Below are 12,345 nucleotides of genomic sequence, written 5' to 3'. Positions count from 1 at the left end.
GGGCAGGGCAGATTTGTCAGGCGCATTCAGTAGGGTGCATTGAAATGGGACAGCCCTTGTCGCACTGGAAATTTCGTAACTGCCCTTCGATGCACACTTCGAATGGTGATTCTAAGGCCATTTTGGCGAATTGAGACACGACCACTGGGAGCTGCGCATGAGGACGCCTGTCAATGACGTATGTGAATCACATAATTGGCTGGAGCAGCTAGTTGCTGGTCACACTCACTTACTCAAGTTGCAAAATAGCGCAGAATAAATTGTTATGTGTTTATTTTATTTTCAATTCCAGTTCGATTTTTTTTTGTGTGCGCAGCACAGATTTTTTGTGCGCGGAGACCGTGTCAGCAGTGTGCAACTGCGCACGCACGCAGCTTGGAGGGAACAGTGGGCTTGAGAGGGCAATAAATGACAGAAGTGACTAAGGAGGAAGGACTGGATGATTCAAGGGCAATGTATTCAAATAAGTGATTATTTCAGAGGATAATGGAAGTTACTTTAATGTCCTTTTGGTAAATAACTGCTGTGCCACCACCCCTCCCTTCAACACAAGGTTTTCAATGTATGTAAATCCAGGAGTCCAGGAGTGGCCTGATTAAGAGAGAAGTAGTCAGAGATTGGCCAGATTCACGTGCTGTTTGTTGTGTTGACGTAATGCAGACATCTGAGAGCAGTGTGACTAGACTAGAAGAAAGGGATGGTGGTGCCGGATGAGAAGTTGTAGGAGAATGGGCATCTACAGCCTTGATGAGGAGGACGAGGGTAGTAGAGAAATCCGTGTTGATGGATAGTGTCTACACAGAGCGGGCAGCAGCCGTAGTTGAGTCCACAGAGGGTTGAAGCGGAGTACTGCAGCAGCTAGGGCTAGCGTGGAACGAGCATCAGCTTTGGACTGGCAAAACCTTTCCAATGAGATCGCACTGGGAGAAAGCTGATTGTTTTTTACAGAAAGTGACAGGAAGTTTGCAAAGGTTGTAGAACATCGCCGCACATGAAGACCAGCATTTGGGAGTATGGACCACTGGGTGGCTAGCGTTGAGTTGAACTGAGCGCACCAGACACAATCACCTGAGATATATATATATATATATATATATATGAATGATTTGGATGTATTTACACAGTTTCAATAAAGGACTTTCGCACTATTGGATCTCATCTATAAACTGAATATATCTTTTCTTCTTGATCTAATAAACATAAAATTACACAGTAAGTAGATTACCACAATCCAATACAAACTAACAAAGCAGTACAATTATGTACATGAAAGACAACACAATTCAATCCCATTTCTGTCAAAGATTTATTCTTCAATGTCACAACACCAAACTAAATCACAACATAGGCATATACACTCACCTGAAGGATTATTAGGAACACCATACTAATACGGTGTTTGACCCCCTTTCACCTTCAAAACTGCCTTAATTCTACGTGGCATTGATTCAACAAGGTGCTGAAAGCATTCTTTAGAAATGTTGGCCCATATTGATAGGATAGCATCTTGCAGTTGATGGAGATTTGTGGGATGCACGTCCAGGGCACAAAGCTCCCGTTCCACCACATCCCAAAGATGCTCTATCGGGTTGAGATCTGGTGACTGTGGGGGCCATTGTAGTGGAGTGAACTCATTGTCATGTTCAAGAAACCAATTTGAAATGATTCGAGCTTTATGACATGGTGCATTATCCTGCTGGAAGTAGCCATCAGAGGATGGGTACATGGTGGTCATGAAGGGATGGACATGGTCAGAAACAATGTTCAGGTAGCCCATGGCATTTAAACAAGGCCCAATTGGCACTAAGGGACCTAAAGTGTGCCAAGAAAACATCCCCCACACCATTACACCACCACCACCAGCCTGCACAGTGGTAACAAGGCATGATGGATCCATGTTCTCATTGAATTTGTTTACGCCAAATTCTGACTCTGCCATTTGAATGTCTCAACAGAAATCGAGACTCATCAGACCAGGCAACATTTTTCCAGTCTTCAACTGTCCAATTTTGGTGAGTTCATGCAAATTGTAGCCTCTTTTTCCTATTTGTAGTGGAGATGAGTGGTACCCGGTGGGGTCTTCTGCTGTTGTAGCCCACCCGCCTCAAGGTTGTGCATGTTGCCCATTCTCCTCTGACCTCTAGGATCAACAAGGCATTTTCACCCACAGGACTGCCGCATACTGGATGTTTTTCCCTTTTCACACCATTCTTTGTAAACCCTAGAAATGGTTGTGCATGAAAATCCCAGTAACTGAGTAGATTGTGAAATACTCAGACCGGCCCGTCTGGCACCAACAACCATGCCACGCTCAAAATTGCTTAAATCACCTTTCTTTCCCATTCTGACATTCAGTTTGGAGTTCAGGAGATTGTCTTGACCAGGACCACACCCCTAAATGCATTAAAGCAACTGCCATGTGATTGGTGGATTAGATAATTGCATTAAGGAGAAATTCAACAGGTGTTCCTAATAATCCTTTAGATGAGTGTAGTTTAGTCATTATTCAAATGAGAAAATTAGGGGGGAGGGGAGATACTTTACAACACTACTAGAGCAGAAGAGAGACAGAAAATCAACTTGACTCAAATTCAATGTATGCTACCTCCAATTGGTAACTTTAAAATCAATTCCCTATCTGATGCCAATCATCAACAGACAATCCATCATATCCAAGTGTCCAAAACAGTGCAACTTCTGCAGCTACTTCAACTACTTCAAACTACTTTACTAGTCAATGCACGGATTCAAGTCTATCAATTTGACTGACAAGGACATCTGAACAATAACTGCACCCATTCACAAATAGCATATCAATGAAACACTGTAAAGCCTGCAGAAAGACAAGGTAATGCAGTTCCATCCATTAAGTTAGCTATAGCATATAATGCCCGCGAGGGATCCCACTGGCAAGCATCGCTCACTTGTGCTGAAACTGGGACAAGACAAAAGTTGCTATAGACCCTTTAAAATGTCATCAGAATGTTCAAAATTCCAGACAGGAGGTTACTGGAGGCAAAATGAAGTACACTATAATAGATTTTTCGAATATATATTGGCTGGCTAGATTTAAATTTTAATCATTTGAAGTTGTATTATTATTATTATTAATGAATGAATTTTGAATGGGCTCTGTACACAGTGTTCTGGCTAGCTTGTTTTATATAAAAAATTGTTCAGTTTGTGGGGCTCTCTTTTTGAGCTCCACAAAAAGTATAATCAAGTAGACAATTTCTCAGCAGATACAATGAAACCTACTGTGGGGTCAACATATCAAATCTTTGCCCAGTTAAACCTAAAATTCATAATCTCTTGTGATATTCGTTGGTTAATAATGTTCTTCCGTTGAAATCATATTATGTTTCACTTCATTTTTGCCTCCAGTTGTTTTCCTTATGAAATTTTAAATGTTTGTTTGAAAACTGTTAAAGGGTCTGTAATCTTGTAGAATCCTCACTTGATATTTTGAGTGATATTTTCAATATAGTGTTTGTACATTTTTGTGTCATGTAATCAACAGGAGAACATAAAAATTCAAAATAAATAAATAAATAAATATTTTGAAAGAAAAACAAAGACAGATAAAAGGATAAATCAAGATTGACCATTTTTTTGCCAAGGTGATTTTTTGGGCCCCTGGAAGTCACTGAAAACCGCAGTCCAAACTGACAATGCCCCTCCGCAGAATGGAGGTCACACACTATTAAAGGAGCAGCTAGCTTTAATGCCGTGACGGCATTAAGGAGAGCCATCAGAGGAAGAGCAATAAACATCAGTCTTACCTTCCACAGCGTACTCGTCCACTGCAGGGAGGGGGCATGAAGGAGGAGAGAGAGGAGAGAAAGACTCATTAGTTGCGTTTAGCACAGTGGACAAAGATAACACAATTCTTTTCTGTATTTTGTATGGGCTGACCAACTGCTTAAACACTTTAGCGCCAAGAGGCCACTGCACAAAATGTGGGTAGACTGCTCCTTTATAGGTTCTGGATGTTGAAAAAAAAATTCTATTGTAATTTTTCCTTCAAATACTATATGCAGCGCAGTGCACAACGTAGACACTAACTGAGACTGTAGTCATTTTTAATCATGAGAAAAATCATTCCAAAAGAATCAAAAGGGTTAACTGTGACTGGCTTCTAAAACACTGATACAGTCACTGGTCATATCAGTTGATCTCCATAAATACTGAAAGGAAATGTTCAAGGTCACCATATCACCACACGCCAATATGTCCAAACTAGAAGGTTCTATCTGTATTCTGGGTACTAGATATTTAGGTTTAAATTTTGACCTCTTGTACAAAAGAAATAAGGGTACCTGGGGAGTCTAATTCAGAAAATGAAATTTGTGAAAACAGGTATGCTGGGAATTGGTATTTGAAATAGAACCTTCTAATTCTGAAAATGCATTAATCATTTGGAATTATACGGTTCTATCTACAAAACAAGAACATATATTCCAGTGGTCCAGGTGGTGTTGATAGGCAGCCCTCTCACTGAAGTGCTCCCTTCTGTGGTCATAATGGTTGCGGAGGTCCTTTATTTCTTCTTGCAGCTTTAATTTAAATATATTCGGATTGATTCAGGCAGTTTAGTTTAGAAAACTGAGTGAATCTTCATATTTGCACCTGTCTTTGCCCATAAAATCCTCACAAAAGCACCAGACTCCTTTACAATTGTGATATAGTTTACAGTATGCACACAAGAACAAGAATATATGAATAACTCAAATTTGACAAAAATGTCAGATGGGACCTTATAATTCTAATAGGAGGAATAGTTGAACACTGAATAAGTCTACAGCAGTGGAATATGAAAAACCTACATTGTTGAGTTTCAGATGGCATCACAGCATTATATAGAGCAACAATATTTAATACAGATGGGGGAGGTAAAATGCTGAAATTGTTGAAATAAAAGGAGTTCTAGTGTCCAGTCATATACATTTTCAGGCTTAATATTTGTGCATTTACCTTTTAGATATTTCCTGGCAAAGTACAATGTAATCAAGAGGAAAAATTGTCTCTTGCCTCCCATCTGAGAGTATGACATCATTACACTATAGAATCTGAAAACCACCAGTATCAAAACCCTCATCACATTTTGACATTTTCCACTCCACTCGTCCAAAAGCCCACAATGCACACCGACTTTCAGCAAAGACTACTCACTCACACACAATGAGAGAAACACAAGGTCAGTTTTTATCACAGCAAATTTTGCGGTGGAACACATGTGGCCTGATTTTTATTATTATTCTTTATCAAAACTAGTATAAGACCATATAGTATACCTGTACGATTAAGGGATTACACAGATATAAGGTAACAAAAACTTTGTAAAATCACATTCTATTGTCCAAATAAGTAAGTGATACGTTGTTTTATTTTTTATTTTATTTTTCATTATTTTTATCATTGTCTTATTGCAATCGGTGTTGAGTATTGAGACTATTCCTTAGTACTGAAATTGAAATTTTAACAACACTATGCCAGAGCCCCTTGAGCAAAGCACTTCACTCCTTTTGCCTTTACTTTGCACATAATACACTGTAGCTTTATCACACCATTGTTCACATCCACGATCTTTTCGCCCTCTAAGAAAATAAAGCTACAAAAGTGAGGTCCTACAATGCAAATGGCTCTGTGATAATCTTGTGTCTGCCTCAAAAGATACATTCAGAGTAGACAAGGAGATCAGACCGCTGCACAGCGCATTACATCAAGCCCCATGCATAACAGAATGAGAGCGCATTGAGGAAGTGGCTTTTATATATACAAGACAAAGTACAAATGGTAGTAGTGGGTTGACAATATTGTTTGGTAATTGATATGTCATTTTTTAAGTCAAAAGATAATCGTAAGAACTAAGAAATACTATAAGAACACATATTAGAAGTAAACTAAACTAAATGTGTTTCTCCTTTTTTTTATTTTTTTTTTTTTGCCTGAAAAGTTCCACAGCATGCCATTAATCTCATTTATCATGCAAATATCAATTCTTACATTGCTTCTCCATAGATCTAACCTGTAACCTGACTATAACTTCTTTGATGGAGAGTCTGCCACCTGCTTATCTCTATGAAGATGTTAACAGTATACAAATGCATTAAAACACCTGTAATTGAAGAAATGTAAAAAAGATATGGTTAATGCAATTATGTGGGCTATTCCAGGCAAGGCAATGACATCTCCATGGAAACAAGAAGGTAGTAGACCCTTCTCCAGAAAAGTTACACCCTTAACTTTACCTATCATTCATATGATTTTAAATTGGAGAAATGTTCACATTTTCATATGGTGCTTTTCCTTCAAGGCACTCAAAATGCTTTATATCAAGAAACCACTCACCCATTCTCACACACATTCATCCACCAGTGTACACAGATACGGGGGCGAGTTGGGTTAAGGGTCTTGCTCAAGGACACAATGACAGTATCCATCTTTGAGAGCTGGAGTTGGCACTGCCAACCTGTGTGTAAGTGGATTTGACCACTCAACGAATGATGTTTTTGTCGAGAGCGGTATTCAAACTGTCAACCTCCAGAGCAATGCACAAACACTGAGCTACCAACTGACCTACTGTTGCCCTTTATTTCATAAAGCTGGTCACATACTAAAGGAATGGTGAGCTATTAGCCAAAATGAAAAAAAAAAAAAAAAAAGTTGCATAACTATTAATCACCCGCATTCACATTGTCTGTTTGTTGGATTGGTTGTCTATATTCACATCCATCTCTATGCAGAATGTTCTCAAGTATGCTTATAACTTTTTATATCCATGGATACTAGCAAGTGACATGCTACCTTTAGAAATGTACATATTGAAACTTTAATGAAACTTTTATTTCACAGTTTGGTCATGGTGTCAGTAGTTGTAAATACATGTAAAAATGGTAATTATTCTCACATTAATCATAGAGCTAAAATTGTAAAAATAAAAAATAAAAATTGGAATTTCTTAGTATCAAAATTGAGTTTACAGTTTTGCCATCATAACAACACCATGTCAGACCCTCTTGAGCTTCACTCCTTTTGCCTTTACTTTGTACATAATAAAGCTTTACCCTACCTTTGTTCACATCACTCATTATTGTTAGTAATTGTGAAAAACTGTAAAAGTGATCATTCTTCTCTCAATAATAACGCTAAACTTCCTACATAGTATTGGACACCAAAATGCATTTCACAGAATAGATATATAGAATAGAATTTAAAAAAAAAATAAAGAAAAAGAAGAAAAGCCAGAAAATGTATTCAAGTCACCAATATTTCCAATACACTCAGGGCAGCCTACGTACAGTGGCTGCATTTAACATTAAGTTTTGATGAATTGTGCTGTGGAGTAATGTAAAAATATGGAACCAGTGGGAGTATGAAATAGCAGACAGTAAAAACAAGGTTTTCTTCAGTAAATATTGTCTCTAAAAATGTAGCTTCAAGGAATTCTTCCTTTAATGCCCACAAGTATTACAATTGTTTAAAAAATAGTGGAATGTTGTAAAAAAAAAAAAAAAAAAAAAAAAAAAAAAAATATATATATATATATATATATATATATATATATATATATATCAGAATCAGAATCACTTTTATTGATCCCCGAAGGGAAATTCTCTTAGTTAACAGATGCCACAACCACAGGATAGAATTAAGAATAAAAATAAAAAGTCATTTAAATAAGAATAAAATTTGTGCAATAAGAATAAAGTGTCATACAATATATATATATATATATATATATATATATATATATATATATATATATATATATATATATATATATATATATATATATATATATACATGTGTGTGTATACACACGTAGACAAAATTGTTGGTACCAAGCCTCTGGGAGAATGTCCTATGGATGGACAGATGAGACAAAAATTATGGAACTTTTTGCCAAGGCACATCAGCTCTATGTTCACAGATGGAAAAATTAAGCATATCAAGAAAAGAACACTGTCCCTACTGTGAAACATGGAGGAGGCTCTGTTATGTTCTGAGGCTGCTTCGCTGCATCTGGCACAGGGTGTCTTGAATCTGTGCAGGGTACAATCAAATCTCAAGACTATCAAGGGAATTCTAGACAGGAATGTGCTGGGGTCAGCGTCAGAAAGCTTGGTCTCAGTCACAGGTCATGGGTCTTGCAACAGGACAATGACCGAAAACACACAGTTAAAAATACCCAAGAATGGCCAAGAGGAAAACATTGGACTATTACAAGTGGCCTTCCATGAGCCCTGACCTAAATCCTATTGAGCATCTTTGGAAGGAGCTGAAACATGCCATCTGGAAAAGGCACCCTTAAGCCTGAGACAACTGGAGCAGTTTGCTCATGAGGAGTGGGCCAAAATACCTGCTGAGAGGTGCAGAAATCACATTGGCAGTTACAGGAATAGTTTGATTGCAGTGATTGCCTCAAAAGGTTGTGCAAAAAAAATATTAAGTTAAGGGTACCATCATTTTTGTCCAGACCTGTTTCATGAGTTTTTTTTTTTTTTAATATATATAATTCTGTTGAAGCATGGTTGAAAAGCAATATCTGACTTTCATTGGTTAAATTTCATAGAATTTTTATTTATTATTATTTTTTGTCAGATTCAAGTTATTTCTGTGACCATTGTGAGTTTTTCTTTCAATCACGAGTACCAACAATTTTGTATGTATGGTATGTGTATATACACACACACACACACACACACACACACACACACACACACACACACGCGCGCACACACACACATACACACATATGCATACATTATGTAATGAAATGTATATGTGTAATGTGTATACAATCAGATGTATATTTTTTAGCAAAATTTGTCATTTCCCAGCACAGCTATATTGTATAAGCAGCTCATAGCTCAAGAGAAGAGAGCAGAATAAGGAGCCTATCTCACATCTCCTAAAGTGAATTAATCAGGAACTGCCCTTTTTTTTCCCTCCTTTTTCTTTATTTGTCAGGGACCATGTACAAATGTATTAATCCTACAAAAGACCAGATGATTTTTTTTTACCAGATTTAGCTATTGCTACTTCCCATCTGCAGTCCCTGGCATGAACCTAACAACAACTAGCATGCTAGTCATTGTTTGACAAAATTATACTCAGGTCTCAAAGTTGTGAAAAGTGCTTAAAAACTCATTGCAGTGAATAATTGTGATGCTTGGAATGGATCAGCTATGTGAGGGATAACTTTGGACCATTGCAAACCATTTGAAATATACTGGCTGTTTTTTATTTTTATTTATTTTTTCATTGACTAAAAACCGCACTTTTACATGTACATGTACATGAAATGTGATATTTTCTCTTTGATAATTTCTTCTAACTTTGAACATCCTTTGCATGCTATAAACGTCTATTTGTGCAAAAAATAATAAAAAATAAATCAAAACACAACAACAAACTCTTAGCTTTATGTTACATGATAACACACAAAACCTGCCTCCCTTTTATCCATATTCATAAGACACATTTTAGCATCTCATTCTTCCATTTACATTTATGCTCGACCTCCACCCATTCTCCTGGAGGTACTTTGCATCAGACTATAGCCTTGAGCGCTAAGCCGTGGGGATCCTGGCTCTTTTTCTTTGCAGTATTTTAAGATTACTTTTCAGAAGCTAGTGCATGTACACTAAATGGGATTCCCCGCTGGAGCAAGCCACCTCTGGGATGTAGACATTTTATACAGGCAGGTGAGCAGCAACGGTTATATCCAAAGCACTATAGCAATGTCATGAGGGAATATTGTAATTTGGTATGTCATGGGCAGAAATTGTGTTAGATATTTTAAGTAAGATGTCCTGCATCTTTTTTGACTACAACTTCACAATTTTAAAGGGCCTGCACACAATTTTTCCCCATGTATTTGAACAAAATATGTCTTGCCTCAGTAAAGATATATTGTATAAACAGCTCTTGAGGTCAAAATAAGTCTGTTGCGTGCTGTCTACATCTAATTATTAAGAGCTTTATTGCTCAATAATTGGGAAGTGCATTTGGCCTCTGAAAGTTGAAAAAAGCGCTTATAAACTCATTGCAGTAAATAATTATGATGTTCAGAATGTGTAAGGTAAGAGGAATAACTTTAAACCACTGCAGTTCTGTTTTTCAGAATATAACATTTTCAGAATATTAAATATGCTTTTCTGTTGGAGGGTCTGCTACGTGCTTGTTTCCATGGAGATGTTATTGCATTTCCTGGAATGTTGCTTTCATATTGCTAAAAACATATGCATTCTAACAGTGAGCTGCATGTTTCTTAGGTAAAGTTACTTAATGCAACTTTATTACAATGTTGTAAATCAATCAAATGTGTTATTTCTTTGAGATGTTATGGGTGTGCCTGGAATTTTCCACATTATCGTACTGAGCTGATCTATCATATATTTATATTCAATTACAGGTGTTTTGATTTTGCAATGAGCAACTATCTCTACTATAAGCAGCAGACCCTCCACCAGAAATCTTACATTGCACATCTTTAAAGTGGAATTAAACACCTAAACTCCACCCACAACCACATTTCAGTCAGAGCTGCTAAACTGTGTAAGACCTGGAGCACTAAAGAAGAAAGTGAGAGAAGATGAGGTGCAGGGTCTGGAAGTAAAAGGGACAATGTGATTGGTCTAACAGATATCAAACAATTCAAACTCTGCTGTTTGTAATCAGAAGCACCTGCCTTTAATCAGAGCAGTGCTGTGTGATATCACCAACCACTGGAAATTGCAAGGGCCACTGAAGGCAGTACACCGTTAGATTTAGCCATTTTTGATGAGAATTTTTGACGAGCTATGTAGGCACTATAATATATGCAAGTGTACAGTATGCCTGTAATATTCAGAAAAATGCCATGGAGGATTAGTAAAGCTGCAGCAATGAATGCCAGCGGCTATGGAGGGAAATGAGAGGCTTTTCCAGCTTGGTCCATAACAAGCTATGGATTTACACTCACTGCATTTACATGCACACCAGGAAAACTGGATAACTGGCTTAGTCCCAATTTAAACTGAATCATCAAAATGCATGTTAACAGGGGAACTACAATTGAGGTGTTGTAGTTCAGTTCTCCCAGATCCCAATAACTCATCTGGAGAAGACAGTACATACTCGGATACTCACTGCATGTAACAGGGCAGTCCAATTTACATTAGGTGCAGAATAGGAGAGGCATCCAACTACATGGGGTAAGAAACTGAGCTTCAATGTATGCCAAGGAGAGCAAATAACATGTAAGCTAATGCAGTTCTAAGTTAAATGAGATTAGGGCTGAACAAAAGAAATCTAATTGAGCTTTTTCTGACCAACATTATCATCACAATTTATATTTTAATAATAGGATTTTATTCAAAGATCACAATCTAAATTTAGTTGACAAAAAGACTAGAATATGAACTGACAACTGAATACAGGAATCACATTTCAGAACATGTTTGTACAGATCTCAACTACAGGGTTAGCAGTTTTTATGCAGAATAAGACAGGATATTTTGTTTTTTGTGGAGGATATTATGGTAATAAAAATGCAGTCTTTGCGTTAACTCAAATTGCAATGATGATGAGCAGAATAACAAGGACCGTGACATCGCCCGGTATGGCGCAGCCGGGGCCCCACCCTGGAGCCAGGCCTGGGGTTGGGGCTCGAATGCGAGTGCCTGGTGGCTGGGTCTTTGCCCACGGGGCCCAGCCGGGCTCAGCCCGAAAGGACGACCTGGGTCCGCCCTCCTGTGGGCTCACCACCCGCAGAGAGTCTCATAGGGGTCGGATGCGAAGAGGATTAGGCAGCAGTCGAAGACGGGTGTCTCGACGACCCGGTCCACAGACACAGCATCTGGTTGTAGCGGCATGGAATGTAACCTCGCTGGGGGAGGGAGAAGCCTGAGCTCGTGCAGGAGGTTGAAAGGTACCGGCTAGATACAGTCTGGCTCACTTCGACGCACAGCTTGGGCTCTGGTACCCAAATCCTTGAGAGGGGTTGGACCCTCCATTTCTCTGGCGTTGCCCATGGGGAGAGGCGGCGAGCTGGTGTGGGCTTGCTTATTGCCCCACAGCTTAGTCGTCATGTATTGGAGATTACCCTGGTGAATGAGAGGGTGCCGTCCCTGAGCCTTCGGGTCGGGGACAGGTCTCTCACTGTTGTGTCGGCCTATGAGCCGAACAGCAGTGCAGAGTACCCGGCCTTCTTGGAGTCCCTGGGAGGGGTACTAGACAGTGCACCTACTGGGGACTCCATTGTTCTATTGGGGGACTTCAATGCCCACGTGGGCAACGCTAGTGACACCTGGAGGGGCGTGATCAGGAAGAACGGACTCCCTGATCTGAACCCGAGCG

At 38.7% G+C, this 12,345-nt stretch overlaps 1 protein-coding gene across 6 annotated transcripts in view; it reads right to left on the bottom strand.

Annotated features, from left to right (window-relative positions):
- The window catches only part of nrxn2b (neurexin 2b), a 1,142,582-nt gene that overhangs the window by 1,006,742 nt on the left and 123,495 nt on the right, over positions 1–12,345 (bottom strand). Inside the window, exon 3 of one of the 6 annotated variants that reach the window (XM_055228870.1) lies at positions 11,996–12,006. The exons of 4 other annotated variants lie outside the window; for them this stretch is intronic. In XM_055228870.1, the coding sequence (XP_055084845.1) occupies positions 11,996–12,006 (11 nt within the window). Of the gene's footprint in view, positions 1–2,695; positions 2,716–11,995; positions 12,007–12,345 lie in introns of all 6 variants that reach the window. One more of the 6 variants, XM_055228868.1, reaches the window with a different exon arrangement.

The sequence above is a fragment of the Periophthalmus magnuspinnatus genome, chromosome 18 (assembly GCF_009829125.3).
Source record: "Periophthalmus magnuspinnatus isolate fPerMag1 chromosome 18, fPerMag1.2.pri, whole genome shotgun sequence".
Lineage (NCBI taxonomy): Eukaryota > Metazoa > Chordata > Actinopteri > Gobiiformes > Gobiidae > Periophthalmus > Periophthalmus magnuspinnatus.
This window is presented reverse-complemented; position numbering and strand designations above follow the sequence as displayed.